This window comes from Anolis carolinensis, chromosome 1 (assembly GCF_035594765.1).
Source record: "Anolis carolinensis isolate JA03-04 chromosome 1, rAnoCar3.1.pri, whole genome shotgun sequence".
NCBI classification, from domain to species: Eukaryota; Metazoa; Chordata; class Lepidosauria; order Squamata; family Dactyloidae; genus Anolis; species Anolis carolinensis.
Window position 1 is genome coordinate 183,463,308 of NC_085841.1, and position 24,167 is coordinate 183,487,474.

Below are 24,167 nucleotides of genomic sequence, written 5' to 3' on the forward strand. Positions count from 1 at the left end.
TTAAGGATATGTCATATATATATATATATATATATATATATATATATATATATATATATATATCTTGTTTTAGCGTTCGCTTGAGCCAAGAAACGGATGTTGCTTGTATTCTCTGTATTTCTTCCTTGCAAAAATCAGTTTGCTGACCTGAAAGCTGCCAGGTTCGAATCCCACCCGGGGAGAGCACGGATGAGCTCCCTCTATCAGCTCCAGCTCCATGCGGGGACATGAGAGAAGCCTCCCACAAGGATGGTAAAAACATCAAAACATCCAGGCGTCCCCTGGGCAACGTCCTTGCAGACGGCCAATTCTCTCACACCAGAAGCGACTCAGGTTGCTCCTGACACGAAGAAAAAAAAAGAGAGACCAACAAGTTAAATTCCCATGAGACTCTATAAGCAAATTGTATCGGTTTTCATGTCATTACAGTGCAACTGACTTTTGAGAGAAGAGGGTACAGCCCTTGGTGGCTCAAGAAGAGATATCTATGGCTATTATCCAGACATTGGGCCAAAATGTCATTAAAGATGTACGTTGTTATAATTTCTACATAGAAACGTTTTTTAAGAAAAAGACTTATTATTTAAACCTTAATAGTCCCCAATAAAGCCTTGTTATTTTCTGTCTAACAGAAAAATATATAACTAAAGATATGTTATTTCCTCCCTTCTCCTATTTTTTCACAGCTGCAGCTAAGAAAAATTGAAACCAAGCAATGCTATATCATGCTGAACAGGAGAGAACTCTTTGTTTTGATCAGAATGGGCTTTTAAATGAACCTTGAAGCTTCATTATTCCGATATCCCACTCTTGGCTGTGCTGAGTTTTTTTTTTCAAAAATAAGTTTTCATGTAAAGTAGTAAAGCTACTACTTTAAAACAGTTTTCTGGTTTGACACTAGGAGATAAAAAGTTAAATGATCTGAAATAAAAAAGGCACAATAAAAATAACAACAGATTGAAAATACGTAACAGTCATTTTCAGTTATTTTAAGACTTGAAACTTTGTAACTAACATAGAACATTGATTTAATTAAGTCTATATAAAATATAGAATGAACCATACTATTTAAATTATTTTGTGTTATGGAACTACTCTGCATGATTCGCTTTAATAAGTTTCAACACCTCCCCCCCCCCCCCCCCCAAATTTGTTTCTGGCTACAGCCTGCTCATGACTAACTGCTCCTTTCACACTACTGAATTGTAGTTCTGTGATTCCATTTTAATCACTATGGCAAAATCCTGTGAAATTCTGAATTTACAGTTTGGGGAGGGGGGCATTAAGAATGTTCAACCAGAGATCTGTTCCAGTGCCTCAACAAACTACAAACCCCAAGATTCGATGGGATGTTACCATGGCAGTTAGAGTGGAATCATAGCACTATAATTCTGCAGTGTGAAAGGATCCTAAAAGATTATGGAAGAGGAGTGTAAACTGAAGACTGAAAGTAACATCTTAGTATGAACTGGACTGTGTGGAAGGAGAATGGAATCACATTTGTGCAGTGAAAAAGTGCACTATCTTTAGCACAGGAAACCATGCTAACTCATCTTATACCAACTTGCAAGGTCAATGTACCTATCTTCTTCCATTCCATCCACCACCACCACCCATGAGTAACAACAGAAGGGCCCCGCAAAAGCGTAAATGTATTTCTCACCAAACCAATATTTTACCCGTTTCCAAGCCAAAGAAAGAGGAACAGTAATGAATGTGACAAATGAAAAAATCTATGTATTTCTTTGTGCAGGTTTGGGGAGAAGTTTGGGTACTATTCTGTGGACAGTTTAAGGTTGTGGATCAGATAACCATGCAGTTTTGATGTGTTGTTAGGGCTTTTCAGCTTTATGTATTTCTGTTTGTGGGGAACGGGATCAGCTATGCGTTCTTAGTAAGTTCTATTCTTCTTCCAGAAGACCTGAAAACACTGTCTTGTTCTGAAATCATTACAGAAAATGAACACAATAATTCATTTTTACTGGTATAAATTACAGATTTGTTTGTGATTACTGAGGGGCTATAGATATATTCAAGGTTGTTTCTTTCTTAGGAATAGAGATTGGCAATGCATCATAAGCTACAGCCTTTTCCGATTTTCTGCATTTTTTTCTCCTCTTCATGTAATAGATTCAGAAATCAGTTAAGTCCCACTCAACAATTCGGTTTAGATGCAATTATGTCAGGCAGTGATGACTATGTTGGACTGAGAGAAGAAGCAATTATTCATAGCATCACATTCAACTGAATCCCAAGAGACAAACAAGGGCAAGGCATATAAAGCATGAGGAAGGGCCTGGTATGATGAGGGAAGAATGACAAGTGTTTTCAGAGATACAAACATTTCTGTGAGTTGGAGCATGCTGGGGAAGTTTCTAGATTGTCCACCAATGGGTTTAATCCCATTTGGAAATCCACTAAATGATTTGGGTGAATCGTCTACTCTCAGTCTCAGAAAATCCTCTAACTGTTTCACCTTGGGGTTGCCATTAGACTTGTGCACAGATCTGTTTTAGCTGTTTTACTTCAGCCAAACCAACTTCTACTGGATGGCTATAACGACAAGGGCCCAGCCATCACGTTTTCCCATCTGTAATGGGACCATGTGGCAGCCGATTATGGTGCCGCCTCCCCTATAAGGCATCACAGCTGCATCCAGGCTTCAGTGAATTTTTGGCTTAGCTTCTGGCTCGGCCTCTCTCTTGAACCTTTTTGGTTTTCCTTTAGTTTCTTGATTCTTTTTATGTAGTGGGACTGACTGGGAGTTGGGAATATGTGGGACAGGTGGGTGGGGTATGCGTACATGGTTGGGGGCTTGGAGAGTCACCCTTTTAAATTATTTTTCTCCTTCCCTCCTCTCCTTCAGAAAATACTTATTATTATTGTTGTTGTTATTATTAATAGTAATAACAGCAAACAAAAAGAAAAGCTGCATTTTCAGAAAACTACTGCCACCTAGTTACCTCTGCTCTAGACTAGAAAGTAGAAATAGCTTTAAGGAGGCATTAAATCCAAAGCAGAAAGACGTGAGAGGGGAAAGGCAGGCACCACTCCAGGCAAGGCCTGCAGTGCAAAGAAATCAAGAGAAAAGAGAGGGCTTTTTAAAAGGAAGGGTAGGATAATTCTAGGCCATCGCTCTTCCTTCCCTGGGAAGTGGGAATCCTCCTTAAAATGCCGTGGAAAGCTGCATGCAGGGAGAAAGCATGCGCGCTTCCAGTACCTATAGAGCCTATCTCCTCTAGAGTAGAAAGAAACAGCTTTAAGGAAGCATCAAACCCAGGTCTTTTCTACAGACCAAATGGGAAAAATCACAGAAAGAATGGTATCTTAACTCTGATGCTTTTTAATCCAGGCCTTAATGAAGGATATAAGGACAAATAATGCAATTGCCTAAAATGACGGGAAGGGAAGCCCGGGGAGACCCCCCATTACCGCCAGTAGGTCAGATCTGGCCGCATTTTTCTGCTGTGATCTGAAAACACCATCCGGCTGCACACCCATTTTCGGGAGGCATGCAAAAACAGATATAGGGGTCTACTAGTTCCAGCCAGCAGAAATGGATCAAAGTTCATCCAAAATGCACAAGCCTAGTTGCCATAAGTAGGACACAATTTGATGCAAACAACTACAAATCTGTGAGATATAAACCCACATTGTGCCAAGAATTACCTGTGATGGGTTTGCATTAGGATCACCATAAGTCAGAAACTACTGGAAGGGACACAGCAACAAATTGCCTTAGAAATCTATGGGAGTGAAGGAGGTGTATGTGTATCTCCAAGAGCATGTGCTAGCAGATTTTTTTATAAAGAGTTGAGGAAGAATGACTGAAGCTGCAGGGAGAAAGCCATAATGTATGTATCATGATGTGCTTATTCTGCCAAGGCCAATACTCATATTAATAGCCTTGTGTTTTGCCCAGATTGCGTTTTTAGCAACACCTTTCCCTTTTGGGGGATGCCACCATCATGACATGTAACTATGATTTTTCTTAAGCATATGAGAGAAAAATGTAGACCATGGATGAGGAAACTGTAGCCCATGACCTTCAAGGGCCTGTTTTTACATTGTTATTGTTGTTTTTACTAAAATATAGAGGGTAAACCAGAATTCAGCATAGTATGGATATTAGAGGAACATTGCAGCAACCAGTATTCCACATAACATGTAAATAAGGTAACAGGCAGAGTTCAGGGAGTTTAGGAAATAGAGGATAGTGGTACTGAAGGAACAAACATCAATGACCTAATTGTGAAAAGATGATAAAAGTTGCCTATAAGAAATTACAAATGGACATTTATTGGCTACTCTTGGTTGCTGTTATATCTCAAAGTTTAGAGCTTGAAATTATTTCACCAGTCAACTTGCTAAATTATTATCTCACATAAGTAGAGTGTTTATTTTAGTGATTTCTCCTAGTTCGCTTGATCCTGCACTTACTCTTCAGTAATTTCTCGTTCTCCATATCCTGTTTATTATTATTTAAGATGGATTGAGTAACACTTATAAGAAATGCTTAGGTTCAGAAATATTTTGGACTTTGATTTTTTTCCCCAGATTTTTGAAATAACTGTATATTTACACATACACACATACATAGGACTCAGGTCTAAACATGAAATTCATTTGTATTTCATATACATCTCTTGTGCATAACCTGAAGCTAATTTTATATAATAGTTGTAATAATTGTGTGCATGAAACAGTTTGGGTGCATTGAATGATCAGAAAGCAAAGGTGTCACTATATCAGCTACCAATGTAGATGATCTTGGATTATGTTGGACTTCTGGATTAGGGATGATCAACCTGTAGGCAGTCTTGTATAATATTATATGGGGTGAGCTACAAAAATTGCGAATAATCTTTCTCATACGGTGCTTTTTTCACTATATGGAAAATGGGTGCAGAGAACAATGGTCTTGTTAGAAATCTAATAATTAAAATACTGAATTTGGGATTCAAAGCTGGGATTCTCCTTTATGCAAACCACTGATGTCTACCACTGATGTCTTCTTAATAGGAACAGGTAGGCAGAAAGGATACAGTGGTTCATTTGTGCAGAAAGATACTTTTCATCTGCTCAGATACTCTCAAAACATCTCAGATTCAGAATTCTCCACTTCTGATCCAGTGACCAGTTTTTGTAACTATTTGCTCACTCCTGTGCTTGTAGTGGAAAGGAAATAAATCATTTCTTTTTAACCTTTAACAAACAAAGCATTGTAAAGTGAGTGAAGTGCCCATGCTGGTAGAGGTGGAAAGAGGAGAGATGAGTGACAAACTGAACTGAAGAAATTGTAAAATCAGATCTCTTTTTATGGGAAAGCTTTGCTTAACCTGTCAGTTCCTAGAAGTGCTGGACTCATTATCAACCAACAATTATGTAATATAGGTGGAAATTCTAAATTAAAGAAAGGACAAAGTGTACCTACACTGTAGAATTAATGCAGTTTGATACCACTTTAACTGCCATAGATCAATGTATGGAATCCTAGGATTTGAAATTTGGTGAGGCACCTCACTCTTTCACAGAGAAGAGTAAGGACCTTGTAAAATGACAACTCTCAGGCTACCATAGCACTGAGCCAGGGCAGTTGAAGTGATGGCAAGCTGCATCAATTTTACAGTATAGAGATGCACCCAAAGAGTTCTGTCTGTAAATCCTATGTTAATTAATGTAATTCTAGATATAAGCAGTAGTTAAATAAATTTTCTAACATTTAACAAAATCAAATTAATTTTCAGATCTAATATTCAAATCTCTATCAAAGGTGACCCTTCCTGGCAGATTGCTGAAATAAGACACAAGATGATATCACTGTACTATAAAGATCAATATGTTTTTGTAATAAGATTTGTGTGATGAAAACCAAAACTATACTTTTTTTGGTTGAGAATCAGGCCCTCTCAACAGACTTTCCATCTCAAATGGAGTTGAACCTGTGATCCATTATACTCATCATTATTATTAAACAAGATAGATATGCTGGATTTCGTTTCACAAAATCACAAGTCGAACACTTCCCAAGTGTCTAGGACTGTGTGATGTATTTTCGGATGATGCGTGCAGATCCCAGATCTCCTCCTCGTCATTATTATTATTATTATTATTATTATTATTATTATTATTATTATTAATTTAGGAAATATTGCATTGTGATGAAGAGTAAAATGATTGTAGTTGTAGAGATTTATGGATATATTTCTACCTACAGACTTAAAATGTTCAGTAATGAAACATCATCAGATGCGCTCTTTTCTTTCTGCACATTGGTTGTCAAAAGCTTTTCCCTATTTATGGCAAACCCTGGTCCTCACTCCCCTGCTTGGATGAACTGAAAGCATTAGATTTAAAGGGTGTCTATGACTCACTGAATTTCTTGACAAAAAGAGGAGAGCAAATAAATGGCAAGGATGAGAGAAAGCAATTTGTCTGTTTATTTATACTTTAAAGTAAAGAATTTTAATGCTATGAGGCCAACTTCACTTGTTTGAATTCAGTCAGAGATTCTTGTGATGCCTTTATGTCTAAGAAATGTATTTTTCCACAAATGATTGTCAATTCGTTCCAAGACAACAACAAAAAGCCCTATGGTGGCCTTGAATGAACTAGACTTTATTCTCCTGTCTCCCACTTCAGCTTTTATGAAGTCTAAAAATGACTGAGATAGCAAGGAAAATAAAGCAAGTATGTAAGATGGATTCCGGTTAAGGATGGAGCAACAATATCAAATGGTCTTAATTTCTCTATATAAAAAGGCATTTTTTAAAAAACTGGAAACCTTGGAAGCTAGTTTTAAAAAATCACATATTTTTAACTAGCTTCCAAGTTTTCAAGTTGATTTGGCCGATTGTCACAGAGAAGTTGGTCTCTGTTTCTTTCAGTCAAAAATAATAGACCGCAAACGTTAATTATTATTTATTTTGGGGGGAAGGACATGAGATGGGATAGCTTCACATCATTCCCAATGGTACATGTATACTATTTTATTATATTTCTGTTTTGCCTCATTCCCAACATGGGACCCATAGATTAAAACAAAACATAGCTTAAAACAATCATTATCATAAGGCGTACGTCCAGATGGCATATTTAAGATTACATTGTAGGATTCAACTTCTCTGTAAATTTGGAAGTAGCAACTTACTTGTTGGGATATTTTAGGGTAAGCTTGGACCAACTTTTCTGCTGAGACCAAGGCTGGATCTACTGTATCCCAAGATCTGATCCCAGGTTATCTGATTTTAACTGGAGTATTGTGTCTACACTGCCAGATAATCTGGGATAAGGAGTAACTAGAGGTAAATACACATCTGCATGATTTGGAGGAGCATTTACACATTGATTTACACATGGAGCCTTCAGATGGAGGAAACTCAGAACGGGATTGTTGGTGCTGGTAGTAATAGTGCTTTGGATTGGCTTTTTGCAAAAGTTGCCAAATTTGGGCTTGGCATGGCATTCATTTTTGCTTTGCCTCCTTCTTGTATTTTTTTTTTGATGTTTTCTAATTTCAATGTGATAGAGAGTGATCTAATTTCGACTGTTTATTTCATTTAGTATTTTAAAAGCTCTTAACAGCCTTCTGCTAATTTTTGGTCTAAATATATCACAAGTTGTTGTTAAATGCCATCAAGTCAACTTGAACATATGAATGAAAGACCCCTATTTTCAACAATTCTTCTCATATCTTCAAGATTCAAGGCCTTGAATCATAGAATCATAGAATTGGAAGAGACCCCATGGGCCATGCAGTCCAACCCCTTGCTGAAAAGCAGTAAAATCGCATTCAAAGCAACCTCACCAGATGGCCATCCAGCCTCTATTTAAAAGCCACCAAAGAAGGAGCCTCCACCACACTCCGGGCAGAGAGTTCCACTGCTGAACAGCATTCATAGTTAGGAAGTTCTTCCTTGTGTTCAGGTGGAATCTCCTTTCCTGTAGTTTGAAGCCGTTGTTCCGCGTCCTAGTCTCCAGGGCACCAGAAAACAAGCTTGCTCCCTCCTCCCTATGACTTTCCCTCACATATTTGTACATGGCCATCATGTCTTCTCTCAGCCTTCTCTTCTGCAGGCTAAACTTGCCCAGTTCTTTAAGCCACTCCTCATAGGGCTTGTTCTCCAGACCCTTGATAATTTTAGTCGCCTTCTCTAGACACCTTCCAGCTTGTCAATATCTCCCTTCAACTGTGGTGCCCAGAATTGGACACAGTGTGATTCCAGGTGTGGTCTGACCAAGGCAGAATAGAGGGATAGCATGACTTCCCTGGATCTTGACATTAGACTCCTATTTATGCAGATGAAAATCCCATTGGCTTTTTTAGCAGCCGCATCACATTGTTATATTGAATGAGTCTATCCTTCAATGTGGCAATGTGGTCTTTCTCTTTTTCTACTGTCTTCTACCTTAACCAAGCATTTCTAGTGAACCATCTCTTTCTCATTATATGTTCAACCACTTCTGATATATACATCAGACATGCTTGACCTGAAGCATTTAGGATAAGGGAAGGATGTTAAAGCCTTAATTAGGTTAGAATATTTAGAATCTATAACTGAAAAATAATAGAAAATAGTACAATATACTTTCCTTACACTGTTCAATTTTAACAAAATAAAGGGCCTAAAAAACAGCAGTTCAGTCAACTGTGCTTGACATGCTTTCAGCAATTTTATACAGCAACTAGCTGTGCCCGGCCACGCGTTGCTGTGGCGAAGTATGGTGGTATGGGAAATAAAGTATTGAGGAATTGGTGGTAGTTAAGGTCAAAGGTAAAGGTTTTCCCCTGACATTAAGTCCAGTCATGTCTAATTATGGGGGTTGGTGCTCATCTCCATTTCTAAGCCGAAGAGCCGGCGTTGTCCGTAGACTCCTCCAAGGTCATGTGGGATGACTACATGGAGCGACGTTACCTTCCCGCCGGAGCAGTACCTATTGATGCATTCACATTTGCATTTTTTCGAACTTCTGGGTTGGCAGAAGCTGGGGCTAACAGTGGGGGCTCTCTCCGCTCCCCCAATTCAAACCTGTGGCCTTTCGGTCCAGAAGTTCAGCAGCTCACCACTTTAACACGCTGCGCCATCAGGGGATATTATTTCCTAAAGGTTGTGAATATACAATATTTCTGATTGGTTTTTTTTGTTTGTTGGAGGCAAGTATGAATGCTGCAATTAGGAAAAATGATTAGGATGTAATGGCCTTGCAGCTTTAAAGCCTGGCTGTTTCCTCCCTGAGTGAATTTTTTGTTGGGAGGTGTTAGCTGGCCCTGATTGTTTCCTGTCTGGAATTCCCCTGTTTTCAGAGTGGTGTTCTTTGCGATATTTTATGTGCTTCTACTGTCTGTGGCCCTGAGAAAACAGAGGATTTTCCAGACTTTGATGATGGGAATACTTTGTTGGGAGGTGTTAGCTGGCCCTGATTTTTCCCTTTGTGGGATTCCCCTGTTTATTTACGGTCCTGGTTTTAGAGATTATATTGTTCTGCATTATTCTATCCCAGTAATTATTTCATATTAAAGAAGAATCTCACTTATCCAACATTCGCTTATACAATGTTCTGGATTATCCAACGCAGTCTGCCTTTTCATAATCAATGTTTTTGTAGTCAGTGTTTTAAATTCATTGTGATATTTTAGTGGTAAATTTGTAAATACAGGACAGTAGAGTCTCACTTATCCAACATAAACGGGCCGCAGAACGTTGGATAAGCGAATATGTTGGATAATGAGGAATTAAGGATAACCCTATTAAACATCAAATTAAGTTATGATTTTACAAATTAAGCACCAAAACATCATGTTAGACAACAAATTTGACAGAAAAAGTAGTTCAGTACACAGTAATGCTATATAGTAATTACTGTATTTATGAATTTAGCACCAAAATATCACGATATATTGAAAGCATTGACTACAAAAATGCGTTGGATAATCCAGAACGTTGGATAAGCGAGTGTTGGATAAGTGAGACTCTACTGTAAATACTACATAGCATTACTGCGCATGGAACTACTTTTTCTGTCAAATTTGTTGTATAATATGATGTTTTGGTGCTTAATTTGTATAACGATTACCTAATTTGATGTTTAATTGGCTTTTCCTGAATCCCTTCTTATTATCCAACATATTCACTTATCCTGCCGGCCTGTTTACGTTGGATAAGTGAGACTCTACTGTATATTTCTAATCTTATATTATCTGCTCAGAACTGGATTATATGAGGCTCCTTCTTCACAGCTGTATAAAATGCACACTGAAGTGGATTATATGGTAGTGTGGAGTCAAGATAATCCAGTGCAAAGCAGAAAATATAAGATTATAAATGGGTTATAGAGCTGTGTGGAAGGGCCTTGAGTCTACACTGCCATATAATCCAGTGCAAATTAGATAATCTGTGGAAGAAGCCTAAGTGAGGCCTAAATCGGCCTGTCCCCTAACTGAAACCTGGCTGTCCCTTGGTTGCTAGGCAACCAAGTGGGCAGAGATTAGCCCTCTAAACTGGCAGCAATTGGATAAAAAAAATTATTGCTCTCTCTCTAATTAGGACTTTATTTTTCTTTTCTTTTTGTTGTATCAACCTTGAGGCGTGGATGATGGGTTGTGTTGTCAAATTTTGAGGTTGAGGGGCCTGTACTTTTGTTGTTTTGTGAATTGCCGTGATGCCATCAATCTTTTATATATATAGATGTTTGTTCAGTTCTGCACTGCAGCTGCTGAGGCGTAGTCAGTTTCATTATCATTTGACATGTTATTTTTCCAAAGTACTGTTCTGGAATTACTTCAATTCTAAGATACACTTTTTTCTATACAGCAAGTCACCAAGTTACAGCTGTTCAACTTACAAGCAACCCATAGTTAAGAACGGGAGTGAGACCATGGGAAGTGAGAAAAATCTAACCCCAGGAAGAAATAATAACTCCTAGAAGAGTTATCATGGGGAAAAGGTGTGTCCACTGAAGCTTTTATCATCAAACCTTATTTTCATAACAAGCCAAATATATATATTTGGCTGTAATTACACTTTAAAATGTACCTGTTCTGACTTACATACAAATTCAACTTAAGAACAAACCTACAGAATCTATGTTGTTTATATTTTGGGGACTGCCTGTATAAATATCTCTAAAAATGAGATGCAGCTTCAAATCGCAGATGGAATTTACATATTTTGATGGTGGTGGTGGTGGTACCGAAATTAGTGGCATTTGTAATTCATGGTATTTGATAGTGTCTTACAATTGAAGAAATGAGTGTAGCTTAGCCATTCGACTTATATTGCCTTCCCACAGGTTGTATGTCTTTGTTTTGCTTTGTTTTATCTTTTTGTCTTATTTCCGATTTGTGTTGCTTATGTATCTGTGATTACTTATGATTCGTTTTGTATATATGTCTGTAACGTAATTTAAATTTGCTTTTATTTTGGATTAATGATTATTAAAACAATCTGAGGGGAGGGAAGGGAACTTCCATTAGAGAAAAAGAGAGAGAGAAAATGAATTTCTTTCTATCATTCTAGTTCTCTAAGAAATGGAGAATTAAAAACTCCTCGAATAAGATAGGGAAAACCACCCAGCCATTTGTGTGTATGTGTGTGAGAGAGAGCAATTAATTTTGACATTTGTTTCAATTTACTTCCAAGCTCCATTGCAGTATTTCTATCACTTTTGCACAGCACAATTTACCCTCTCCCTTCCAGGAGTCTCTGAAATGACATCTCTTTTTCAGATGTTGTTATAACATTTTAAAAACTCTGCTGTCAGTACATTCTTTTGATGTCAAACCAAGTTAGAGAGAAGACTTTTCAACTTTTCCTGCAATTTCATTGGCTTCAGAGTGTTCAGAATGGGGGAGAAGAATGAAAGCAAACAAAACTTTTATGCATTAGTATGAGACTATTGCTTAGATATAATGGGACAAGATACATTTCAAAGCCAAGCCATTTTCTCAGTTTAATGACAGCCACAAATAAATAAGAAAGATGTTGTGGAAGAGTAGCACACAGGTAGTGTTTCATTAAAGAAATCCCAATAAGGATGTTAGTCCTCTTTCTCTTTGGGGGAAGGAGAGCCATAAAGCAGCTCAGCCAAGGATTTCACTGCCTTGTGTTGTTGAAGGCTGTCATGGCCGAGATCACAAGGTTGTTGTATGTTTTCCAGGCTGTATGGAGCATAGCCATATAGGCTGGAAAACATATAACAACCCTATTTTACTGCCTTCCTTAAATGATAATGGACTCTCTCATTATCTGGGCAACACTACAGAGGAGCATAGTCTTCCCTCCAGATAAACAAAAGGATAATGATGTGTGGGTTTTAAGCTGCATTTGTTGCCGGTCATGGAGAAATAGCAGAGATCAAGAGACAATTGCTTTATGAAGATGCCCAGTTGGGGGAATATGTGAAAGCTTTGAATGAGAGATATAAGACCTCAGGGCGGCATGGGGCACAGAGCAAGAGAAAAAGAGAGACAAAAAGACTTGGGGACTGATGCCGCCTGCCTCATGAAAGGAAGATTGGGCATAGACTCATAAAATAGGCAATGGTTGTAGATCATAGAATAGGGGGCGTTCAGCTAGGCACTTTAGAGATTATATATTTTTTCATACATTTTTATTATGCTTTTCAAAGAAAAAGGGAGACCAAAGAAGGGGATGAGGGTTGTGGAGCTCTGATTAGTAGATTAGAAATATGTAAATGTCTACTATGTTACTGAGGAAGAGGAAGGGGATTGAGGGGGAAAAGAAACTTTACATTTGTTATAATTATTTCATCTATATATTCAACACAAGAACTCTAGAAATTATATTTTTCAATCTTGGCTGGAAATGACCTAAGCTGTTTGGAACCTTGAAACTACTCCTACGTAACAGCTGAAATGAAGTTACTATGACATATAAGAAACCCTTTTGCAACTGACATATAAGTTGCCCTTTTGCTAATGCAGATTGATTGCTTAGAATAAAAGCTTTCCTTTTAAGATCTCCTCTTTTCCATGCTGTCTTCACGTGTCTTTGCTCAGTGTTTGTGTGCAACAGCAAGCAAGGGAGGCATAGTAAAAATCTTTACAAAGTCAAAGACCATGAAAATACAAGTTTGTAATGTTATAACTTTGGATCCTGCTTGTCCAGTGTTGATCAATACCTTTCAATTTGTGCAGCCTGAGGATGAGGGCATGATCCTCGGAGAGGAGAGAGCTACAACAAGTATTCTAGATACTTGCCCTTCTTGGCTGATCAAACAGGCCAGAGGGGGGTTGGCAGCGTGGGTGAAGGGGGTTGTCAATGCTTCCTTGGAACAAGGCAAACTTCCAACTCACCTAAAGGAGGCAGTTGTGAGGTCTATATTTAAAAAGCCATCCCTGAACCTTTCTATAATGGACAACAATCGGCCAATGTCCAACCTCTCCTTTCTGAGCAAGGTCTTGGAGTGTGTGGTAGCCTCCAAACTCCAGGGATTTCTGGATGAGATAGATTATCTAGATTCATCTCAATCTGATTTCAGACGGCTTTGGTTGCCTTGGTGAATTACCTATGAAGAGAGCTAGACAGGGGGAACGTGTCCCTGTTGGTTCTCCTGGATCTCTCAGCGGCTTTTGATACCATCGACCATGGTATCCTTCTGGATCATCTCGCTGGGATGGGACTGGGAGGCACTGTTTACAGTGGCTCCAGTCTTTCTTGGAGGGCCATACCCAGAAGGTGGTGCTGAAGGTCTCCTAATTAAACCCCTGGCCATTGTCCTGTGGGGTTTCTCAGGGTCCCATTTTGTCCCCCATGCTGTGTAACATATATATGAAACCACTGGGAGAGGTTATATGAAGTTTTGGAGTAAGGTGCCACCTATATGCAGATAACACCCAACTCTACTACTTCTTTCCATCTAAAGCCAAGGAAGCTGTCCTGACCCAAAAACAGTGCCTGTCATCAGTAATGGCCTGGATGAGGGCAAACAAGTTGAAACTTAATCCAGGCAAGACAGAAGTACTCCTGCTCAGTTGGAAGGCAAACCAGGAAATAGGGATTCAACCTGTGCTAGATGGGGTTACACTCCCCCTGAAGACACAGGTTCGCAGTTTGGGGTCCTCCTGGACTCGGCATTGAACCTGGAGGCCCAAGTATCTGCAGTGGCCAAGAGGGCCTTTGCACAATTAAAACTTGTGCACCAACTGCACCCATTTCTTGAGAAGCCAGATTTGGCCATGGTGGTACATGGCTTAGTTACATCCTTTCTGGATTACTGTAATGCGCTCTTTGTGGGGCTGCCTCTGAAGAATGCTCAGAAGCAATCACTAAGCCCTCACATCTAACCATTTAAAACTACTCAAGGTCAAAGACCTGTCTAAAAAGCCACATTTTTAGACTAGACCAAAAAGCTTGGAGAGTGGAGGATAACCACCACAGCCCGGGCTGTGGCGTAGGCTGGTGAGCAGCCAGCTGCAGCCAGCTGCAGCCAGCTGCAACAAATCACTCTGACCAAGAGGTCATGAGTTCGAGGCCAGCTCGGAGCCTGCGTTTGTCTCTGTCTTTGTTCTATGTTAAGGCATTGAATGTTTGCCTTATATGTGTAATGTGATCCGCCCTGAGTCCCTTTCTGGGTGAGAAGGGCGGAATATAAATACTGTAAATAAAATAAATAAAATAAATAAATAACCTAATCTCTCTAGGGAGGGCATTCCAGAGCCGGGGCGCTATCACCGAGAAGGCCCTCTCTCTCGTCCCCACCAGCTGAACTTGGGTCTGTGGTGGGACTGAGAGGAGGGCCTCCCCGGCAGATCTCAGAGCCTGCGCTGGTTCATAGAAGGAGATACAGTCTCGAAGATAGGTTGGACCCGAAGCGTATAGGGCTTTATAGTTAAGAACCTGCTCTTTGAATTGCGCCTGGAAATTTGTCAGCACTCAGTGGAGCTACTTTAGTAGGGATGTGGTATGCTCCCTATAGCTGGCCCCAGTTAGCAATCTGGCTGCTGACCTTTGCACTAACTGCAATTTTTGAGCTGTCTTCAAAGGCAGCCCCATATAGAGTGTATTACAGTATTCCATTCTGGATATAACTAAGGCGTGGACCACTGTTTTAGTTATTAGATCTGAAGCAGACACATTGCCTTTGTGATATGTAATTTAGTTTTCTTAATGGCTCTAACTTGACTTTTCAGAGTCCATTATTCCATGTACATAACTTAAAATAGTCATGCTTTAGCTATTGTTGGTGAAAGGTTAAGCAAAGATATGAAACCTTTACTACAGAAACATGTCATATTGTACAACAAAGGACTGAGTGATTAAATGTCTTGAATCAGTGACAAGATGTTCCAGTGTTGCTGTTAAGAGGTTTGGGATACTCTTTTATGCTCAGTCCACAGATACAGAAAACCCTCTTCATCTTAATGAGAATCTTTTCAATGCCTTGTCACGTGTTTTTAAAATGTTTTTAAAGTGGAATTGCATCAACATCGGCATGGAATTGCATCAACGGCTTATTTCACTGGGATGCATTGAATGAATGAAATAACTTTGATGAAAGTTATTACAAACTTCCTTGCAAATGATCCAGAAGACACAGAAAATTCTCCTTAGCTTTTCAGTTATTCACCTTATGTTGCAATGCCTCAGAAGAAAGAAGGCCTGGATTTTTTTCAGCTGCTAAATGCTCAAGAAGAAAACATGTTTTGTGTTTTTTTTCAGTTTTGCATTACCCATTTCAAAGGGAACTCAATCCTCCACAAGGGCCTTTAATACAAAATAATGTCTGGGCCAAGCACACTGGTAGAATAAGAGCAATAAAATAAAATCATGCAGAGATAAATGAAGTTGGCTTAACTAAACAGACAAAATCATTTGAGAAAGGCTGAAATGTTGTATATCGGTTAGCTTCATTACCAGCTAAATTATAAGCTGCACACTTGCCTTATATACCAGGAGCCAGAAAAATGAACTTTATTTTGTAGATCAAGAGTAGGCAAAAAATTTTACCCAAAGGATGATGATGATGATGATGATGATGATGATGATGATGATTTTGTTTCATACCCGCTCCCTCTCATGGCATGAGGTGGGAGCCACGAGTGGCAGTGATGGGTAGGGGGTCAAATAAAAGCAGGGGGATGGAGCAAAGATCTCTAGTCCCACCCAGAGGCAGTTCAACCACCAGGCCAACTAGGCAGTTGCCTGTGGCGCCATCTTGTTGGGGGCGCCATCGAGGCAACTCCTTTCTCCTGCGGCCTGCCTCCGCAAGGTATTGAACTGCTTTTTCTGTTGATTTGTTGTAAAACATGATGGTTTAGTGCTTAATTTGTAAAATCTTAATGTAATCTGATGTTTAATAGGCTTTTCCTTAATCCCTCCTTATTATCAAACATTTTCGCTTATCCAACGCTTTTATTTTTCAGTGATTGGTTGGGGGGGGGGGCGAAATTCTGTTCGCCTACACTTGAAAAATACCTAGGGCTGGCTCTGGTCCCACCCCCCCTCCCATGTTCTCCTTTTAAAAAAGAGCACAGTCCTCTTATACACAGACAGATAATGTACATCTCACTTCTTTTCACCCAAACACAGGTACATGGATTCTACCTAAATTTTCCCTCTCCCCATCTATGCCAAGCCAGGTTTTGCAATATGCCAGTATCCCAAATTTTTGTTGCCTATACTGCATACTCCATTAATCTGCAACTGCATACAATGCAAAGTAAGTATTACAGGCAGTCAGGGCTGGACAAACATTGAAGCGGCTGAAGCCACAGCTTCGGGCGCACATGGAAGGGGGCGCTGTTGAGGCCTCGACAACGCCCCCGAGTAATTATAGTGCACTGTGCCGCACAGGCGATAGAAACCCCGCACCAACGTGCACGTACAGCACCATCGCCCAAAAGCGCCCTCCCTCTTCTCCCTCTTCTCCCTCCCTCCTTCCTCTTTTACCTGCTCTCCCTTTCTGCAAGGAAGGAATGCCTTGCAGCCAGGCTTTGAGGCTGCGGAGGGGTAGGGGGCGGGGCTTAAGGGCACGGAGGGCACGCACCTCCCAGGAGACCATGCCCCCTGCTTCTCCTGCTTCCGAGGGAGTGCCTTGGAAGTGCCCCCTCCATAGCCCACGCATGGCCCCATCAAGATGGTGGTTCTCATGGGCTGTCTGGCCGTGTGTGAATGTTGCAAATGGTCACCTTTATTAGCATTAAATAGCCTTGCAGCTTCAAAGCCTGGCTGCTTTTTGCCTGGGGTAATCCTTTGTTGGGAGGTGTTAGTTTGCCCTGATTGAGAATCCCCTGGCACCCTCCCTCTTCTTCCTCCCTCCCTCCCTCTCTCCCTCCCTCCTTCTTCTCCCTCCTCTCCCTTTCTGGCCTTCTTTCTTCCTCTTTTCCTCCCATCCTTCACTCTTTCCTTCCTTCCTTCCTTCGTCCCTTCTTTCTTTCTTTCCTCCTCCCTCCCTCCCTCCCTCCCTCCCTCCCTCCCTCCCTCCCTCCTTCCTTCTTCATCTCATTTATATTGCACGGACATTCATTGGCCATTTTCCCAGTCTCTCTGGTGAGTTTATAGCTATGTTCCAGAAGCGTTCTCTCCTGACGTTTCGCCTGCATCTATGGCAGGCATCCTCAGAAGTTGTGAGGTCTCTTGGAAACTAGGCAAAAGGGGTTTATATATCTGTGGAATGTTCAGGGTTGGAAAAAGAACTCTTGTCTGAGGTACCTTGATTAGCATTAAATAGTCTTGCAGCTTCAAAGCCTGGCTGCTTTCTGCCTGGGGTAATCTTTTGTTGGGAGGTGTTAGCTGGCCCTGATTGTTTCCTGTCTGGAATTCCTTTGTTTTCTGTGTGGTGTTCTTTATTTACTGTCCTGATTTTAGAATTTTTAAAATACTGACATTTCGCCCACATCTACTAAATTTGTCCCCACTTCAAGTAGTTCACCCCAGCCTTGCCATCAGCATTGTCAGAGGTTGAGAAGAAGGTCTGCTCATCATTTTCATGTTCAGCAGAGGACAAGGACCATAGTTATCATGCTGAGCATATTCTCTAAAATGCCAAAGCCTTTACTGTAGCCCTATCTTCTATCTGAGTAAGAAGGCTAAAATTACCATATTTACATCAATCTCAGTCACACACCTTTTTTGCCTAAATGAATATTCCAAAATTGAGGTGCACATTACATTTGTGTAATACAGTAAAGACAAGTGGGTTGCTGTGAGCTTTCTGGGCTGTATGGCCATGTTCCAGAAGCATTCTCTCCTGACATTTCGCCTGCATCTATGGCAGGCAAGGCATCCTTAGAGGTTGGAAACTAATCAAGTAGGGTTTATATATCTGCGGAAAGTCCAGGGTGAGAGAAAGAAAGAACTCTTGTCTGTTGGAGGCAGACAATTGTTTCAATTGTTTGGCTGATTTCTGCCTGGGGGAATCCTTTATTGGAATGATTTATTAATATTATTATTATTAGGCCTTGCTCCAGGGAAGGTTCTTCTGCCGTGGCTCCCTACCTATCTAACTACCTTGCCACATATTTTCCACATTGTGTGTATGTGTATGTATATATAAGATATATATATATATATATATATATATATATATATATATACACCCACACACACACACACACACACACACACACACACATATGCAGGGACCATATGTGCCATGTGTGTGTGTGTGTTCTATTCACCTCTACCTTCTACCTTTTATTTTTCAGTGATTGGTTTGTCGGGGGGGATACTGCTTGCTTACACTTGAAAATTACCTAAGGCCGGCCCTGCAGGCAGTCCCCAAGGATTGGGGAGAAAGCTTCAGTAGACACACCTTTTCCCCATGATAACTCTTTCCCTTCCTGGGGGTAGATTTCTCTCACTTTTGTCTCACCCCTGTTCTTAACTGAGTTGTTTGTAAGTCGGGTGTAACTCGGCGACTGCTTATACTATGATTCTGTAAGCACTGATCTGAGGAAGCCAATTGAGGCCACATCTGCACTGCCATTATAATGCAGATTGAACTGGAGTATAAAATCATTTAATCCAGTTCAATGAAGTTAAACTGCATTATATGAGTCTACACTGACCAAATAATGCAGTTCAGTCTGCATTGCAATAGCAATGTAGAAGGGGCATAGCGTAATACTCAAATAGGGCTAGACAAGGAATACAGACAACCTTCAAATCCCTGCTTGCTCATCGATCTTGCTGGATGACCTTGGACCAGTCTCTACTTCTCAAAAAGATCTACTCAATAGTGTTTGAATAGGAATAAATAGTGAGGGGGGGAATCATGTAAAACCACCATGTGCATTGCTGATGCAGCACCAAATAACAGCAACAGTAACTGTAACGATCCAATGGAATTGTTTTTGTTGTTTGCCATTGAGCATGTTTGCTTTTACTGATAGCAATGTCTTATCTGTTTGAACAGAATATAGGAAAGACTCTGGTGACACACTGTCCTCCTACTTAATGCAAAAGCTGCAAAGTCAGTGAGGGGAAATAGCAGAACATCTAAACAGCAATTCAGGAGTTGGAGAACCCATATCCTCCAGATGACTCTTATGGTATGATGGAGCCAAAAGTCAAGCAATTTAATGGTGCTTGATTGTATGTACAGTTTCAAGGAACCACAATTGGGCTGGGAACATATATTCCATAGATATGAGGGTCTCCTTGTGGAGAAAAAAGTGGGGTATAAATAAACATAGTACAGTAGAGTCTCGCTTACCCAACCTTCGCTTATCCAACATTCTGTATTATCCAACGCAGTCTGCCTTTTAGTAGTCAGTGTTTTTGTAGTTAATTATGTCAATACATTGTGATATGTTAGTGCTAAATTCATAAATACTGTCATTACTACATAACGTTACTGTGTATTGAACTGCTTTTTCTGTAGATTTGTTGTAAAGTATGATGTTTTGGTGCTTAATTTGTAAAATCATAACATAATTTGATGTTTAATAGGCTTTTCCTTAATCCCTCCTTATTATCCAACATTTTCACTTATCCAATGTTCTGCCGGCCCGTTTATGTCGGATAAGCTGCAGGTAGTCAGCCTCTGCACATCAAACTCTACATACCTTGTCTTAGGAGTAGCCATCCTGGATCAAAGCAAAGGCCTCTTTATGACATTTATTTGTTTGTTTGTTTATTTAAAAACATATATTCTGTCCCATATCTGAAGATCTCAGTGCCGCTGATAGTAAAGGCAATTTAAACCAAGAAATAACAATAATTTCAAAATATTGAAAATATCTTATCAATTAAAAACAGACCATTTAAAACTGGTTAAAACTAGAACATGCATAGACTGAATACAATGCAGCCTGAGCCCTGCCACATGCACAATGGAGGATCTTCTCACAGCGACACCAGAGGCACTCCAAGTCGCCAGCTTCTGGTCAAAGGAAATCTAGTACCATGTCAAGTTTTTAACTTTGTGTTTTTAAAAATATATTATAACTGTACCCTCAATTTGCTTCTGACACAATAAATAAAATAATCACTTAAGCCACCCCAACAACTGACTCACAATGTGTTGGCAGTTTTCAGTTTTTCAAGAACAAAGCCAGTAGAAATTACAAATAATTTAATGTATCTCACACCACTTCACAATGTTTGCTTAGTTCAATACATTAATCAACAGCAGTATGAGCGCTAACATTCAATTTTATGCACTTGGTCAGGCATAAAGCAGATTTGGTCTGTTGAAAATTTAGGCAGCTACAAATTGTAAACACACACAACCACAGCTAAATGAACAAACAAGAAGCCAGCAAGTCTGAGAGAATAAACAGATATCAGAATTGTGTTTACAGGCTTGTGCCCAATGTTGACAAAATGAAACACTATTAAAAGAAACCTGATGGAATTAGTTGCTTAGAGGCAGATGCAGAAAAACTGCCTGCTGTTTGTAGAGGGTGACCAAGGCAAAAAGTAGTCAACAGGGAAGGGGGTGCATATCTGGTCCATTTCCACAGCTTTTCCATTGCACCCTTCTTTATGTTGCATCAGGCATATATCTGGGAAACCATCTTAGAGAAAAGCTAAGGTAAGAGGCATGAAGCCAAGAAGCTCCAGGTAGGAGAATGGAGCTCTTCTTCCCTACTTTTCAGCAATTTAGGGGTGATCCTGGGTCTGCTATCAAATTGAGTTCATCTCTCAGGTGTATGCATAATTCTCTCACACAAAAAGTAATTCAACATACATTTAAATTTGAGTGGCTCATTTCCATGTTCGGTTCTCCAAAATAAAATGTCAGGCTTTAAAAGAAAACAAAACACAAAACAAAGCAGTTATTGTTTTGGAAGGTACTCATCCCAGGGTCCTTGTTTGAGTAAAGTGATGGCACCAGTACAAAGCCTTACTCTCGGCAGCTGATTCACACTTTATTGTGGGGAAATGCAAGTGACAAACCTCTATCTGCTCCCATTGCTTGTTTTCACTACTGTAAAAAGGCATTGGCTCATTTTTTCCCCGCTGGTACATGGAAGTAGGTAAGAATTGTTAGAGATAGAATGATGCTGTGGTTTGAGTGTTGGACTCTAGAAACCAGCCATAGAAACCCACTCTAAGGGAGGCAAGATCAAGCCTCCTCCAAACAAATCTTGCCAGGAAAACTCTACAATAGATTTGCTTTAGGGTTGCCACAAGTTAGAAATGACTTGAAGGCACACACAACAACAACAAAGAATTGTTTCCAGTACTAGCCTTATACACCACTTTTTGGCTTCAAATGGATAGGGAATTAATTACAATATTTCATATAAAAACAGCTGCAATGACTCTAATGTCATGAACTGGAATCTGGAAAATCAGATTAAATCACAAATATAAAAAAGGATGTTAGTAAGCTGTTGAAGTGGAAATGGTCCTGAGAAGATAATGGCAGTTGAAACGAATATACTTTCAATTCTGGGGGGGTTTTTTCTAGCATTAAGATTCCTCAGAAAAATAATTTACAATTTATGTACCTCATTATATAAGATTAAATTGAAGATTTAAATCATTTAGAGAAAGGAAAGGACTGAACTGAAGCACAGCTGTACAAACTGTTTTTCTGCAGGCAGTGAAGACAGTTTTATCAATGTAGGATTTTCCAATGTTATATTTTTGTTGTGAATATCACAGTGATTGTGTTAATAATTATCAATGCTGTATTTAGGTTTTACATTGAACTTTGCACTTTGTATTATGGCATAAACCGCCTTGTGTACTTCAATGGACCACCAGGTTGGCATCACCTAACAATAACATGATCTTGCTGGGGAGTAATGAAGAACTGGTGAAAAATTAACAACATAGTTAATCTGTATTGTACCACTTAGTGGCTGTAATATTTTATAGATAAATTGTAGATATACATTGTATCACCATAGAACTAATTTCATTTAAAGATTCTGGGTCTGTGCAATAATGGAATAAGAAATAATCATATTTTTAATTGACAACCATTTGTCATAATATGGAAGTAATATGGATATGAGAGTTAGTTTGTTAATTCTTAAAATATAAGAATGTGGGACTGTTGATCAAAGAAATTAGAATTGAAACAGTGACAGATGCAAGATGCCTTTAAGTGTGTACAGTAGCCTCTCCGCATCCATAAATTCTGCATCCATATATTCAACCATCCATGACTTGAAAATAATTAACCCCAAAATAATTAACCCCCAAAACAAACCTTGATTTTGCCATTTTAAATAAGGGACACCATTTTAATACACCATTGTACATAAACAGGATTTGAGTATCCATGTATTTTGGTATCCAAAGGAGGTCTTGGAACCAAATACCCGTGGATACCATGGGTCCATTGTATTTTGCCTGAACTTCCTATAGGTTTAATAAGAACAAATCCACTTCTTCAGTTCTACTTTCACTTGAATTCCCTGATGCTTTCATGATATTGTGCCTCTGAACTGCACCATGCAGTTCAGAAATGCTTGCAAAGGGTGACCATAGTCCACTGGAAGATTATATGCTTTGGATGTAGAACATTTCCCAGGTTCTTGGAGCTGGAAATGTCTTGGATCAGAAACAGAGTAAATGTCCCTGTGCCAAGTGAACATCAACTCAACACTGCATCACAAAAGTGAGCTGTATCACTAAGGAAGCCTCTGAGAATGACCCATGATGACTAAGTTTGATAGAAACCTTTGTTGCCTGTGCACAGAGGGTTCCACTGATATTATACTAGGCCTGTTCCCTTCATGTAAAAACATTCTTGTTTATTAAAGTGTTGCCTCTACTTCTCCCCTTTTCTCCTCTTCCTCACGGGAACCTACATGATTGTCCTGAAGCCTATGGGGCTTCTGGAGTGAAATGCCATCCAATTTCTTCTCTTCATCTTCATCAGCCTCTTCAGGAACCCACTGAGGGATGCAGTCCTGTTCTGAGTTACTCCTAACATATCCAGGCAAAATTACATGCGGGTCATTCCGCTGGGGAACAGTTTTGCAAACCCGGCTGGAAATGAGTACCATGCGGGAACTGGTCACCATCTGGGACTGGCTGCTGGTGCTATGGGTCATGTTAGTGAGGACAGAGCCATAGTGATAGTTGCCACAAGGCGCTGGCCTCTCCCAGTCGATGGCCAGGTTCCACCTCGTCCATGTCTTCTTGATCTCAGACTGCACCTTGTGAGAAAGATAAAAATGCAAGACAGGATCAGGAGGACAAGTGAAAAAGAATGTTTTCCAAATATTAGATTAGAATGAAGTATTTTGTTAACATATTAAAGTTGTGGTTATGCCACCTCTACAATCAAGGTGTCCATGGAAAAGTGAGACACAGTGTGTCAAATTGATAAAAAAAATACCATCCATTCACCAATCATTTTCTGTAATCTGACCTTCTCAGTTACTTACAAAAAGGCAGAGAATAAAAAATAAAATGCATAGAGTTGAAACATATAAAATCAAAATTAAAATAGTATTAAATAATTTAATTAAAACAGAATAAAAACAGTACAGCGCCATAAAAGCCCACTTTTGTTGTTAAAATAAGTTTCCAAGGACTTGCTAGAAAAGAGAGGTCTTACTTTCTGTAGAGAGAAAAACAAGAAATAGCTATTCTAACTTCCCTGTGGAAATGATATAATAATGGAAGAACCATAGGACAGAATATGCTATTTAGTCTAAACACAGCACAGCACAGCTATCTGAATCTTTTTTCAATTCTTTTTCCTCCACCCTCAAATCAAGGGTTCTTTTAAAA

General features: G+C 39.6%; 1 protein-coding gene across 2 annotated transcripts in view; it reads right to left on the minus strand.

Moving 5' to 3' along the window:
* Positions 1-20,521: 20,521 nt before the first annotated feature.
* Positions 20,522-24,167, minus strand: part of pth2r (parathyroid hormone 2 receptor) — a 69,372-nt gene continuing 65,726 nt past the window's right edge. For both annotated transcript variants that reach the window (XM_062961485.1, XM_062961478.1), the window contains one exon: positions 20,522-23,587. In XM_062961485.1, coding sequence (XP_062817555.1) covers positions 23,183-23,587 — 405 coding nt within the window. In that variant the 3' untranslated portion in view covers positions 20,522-23,182. The remainder of the gene's footprint in view (positions 23,588-24,167) is intronic.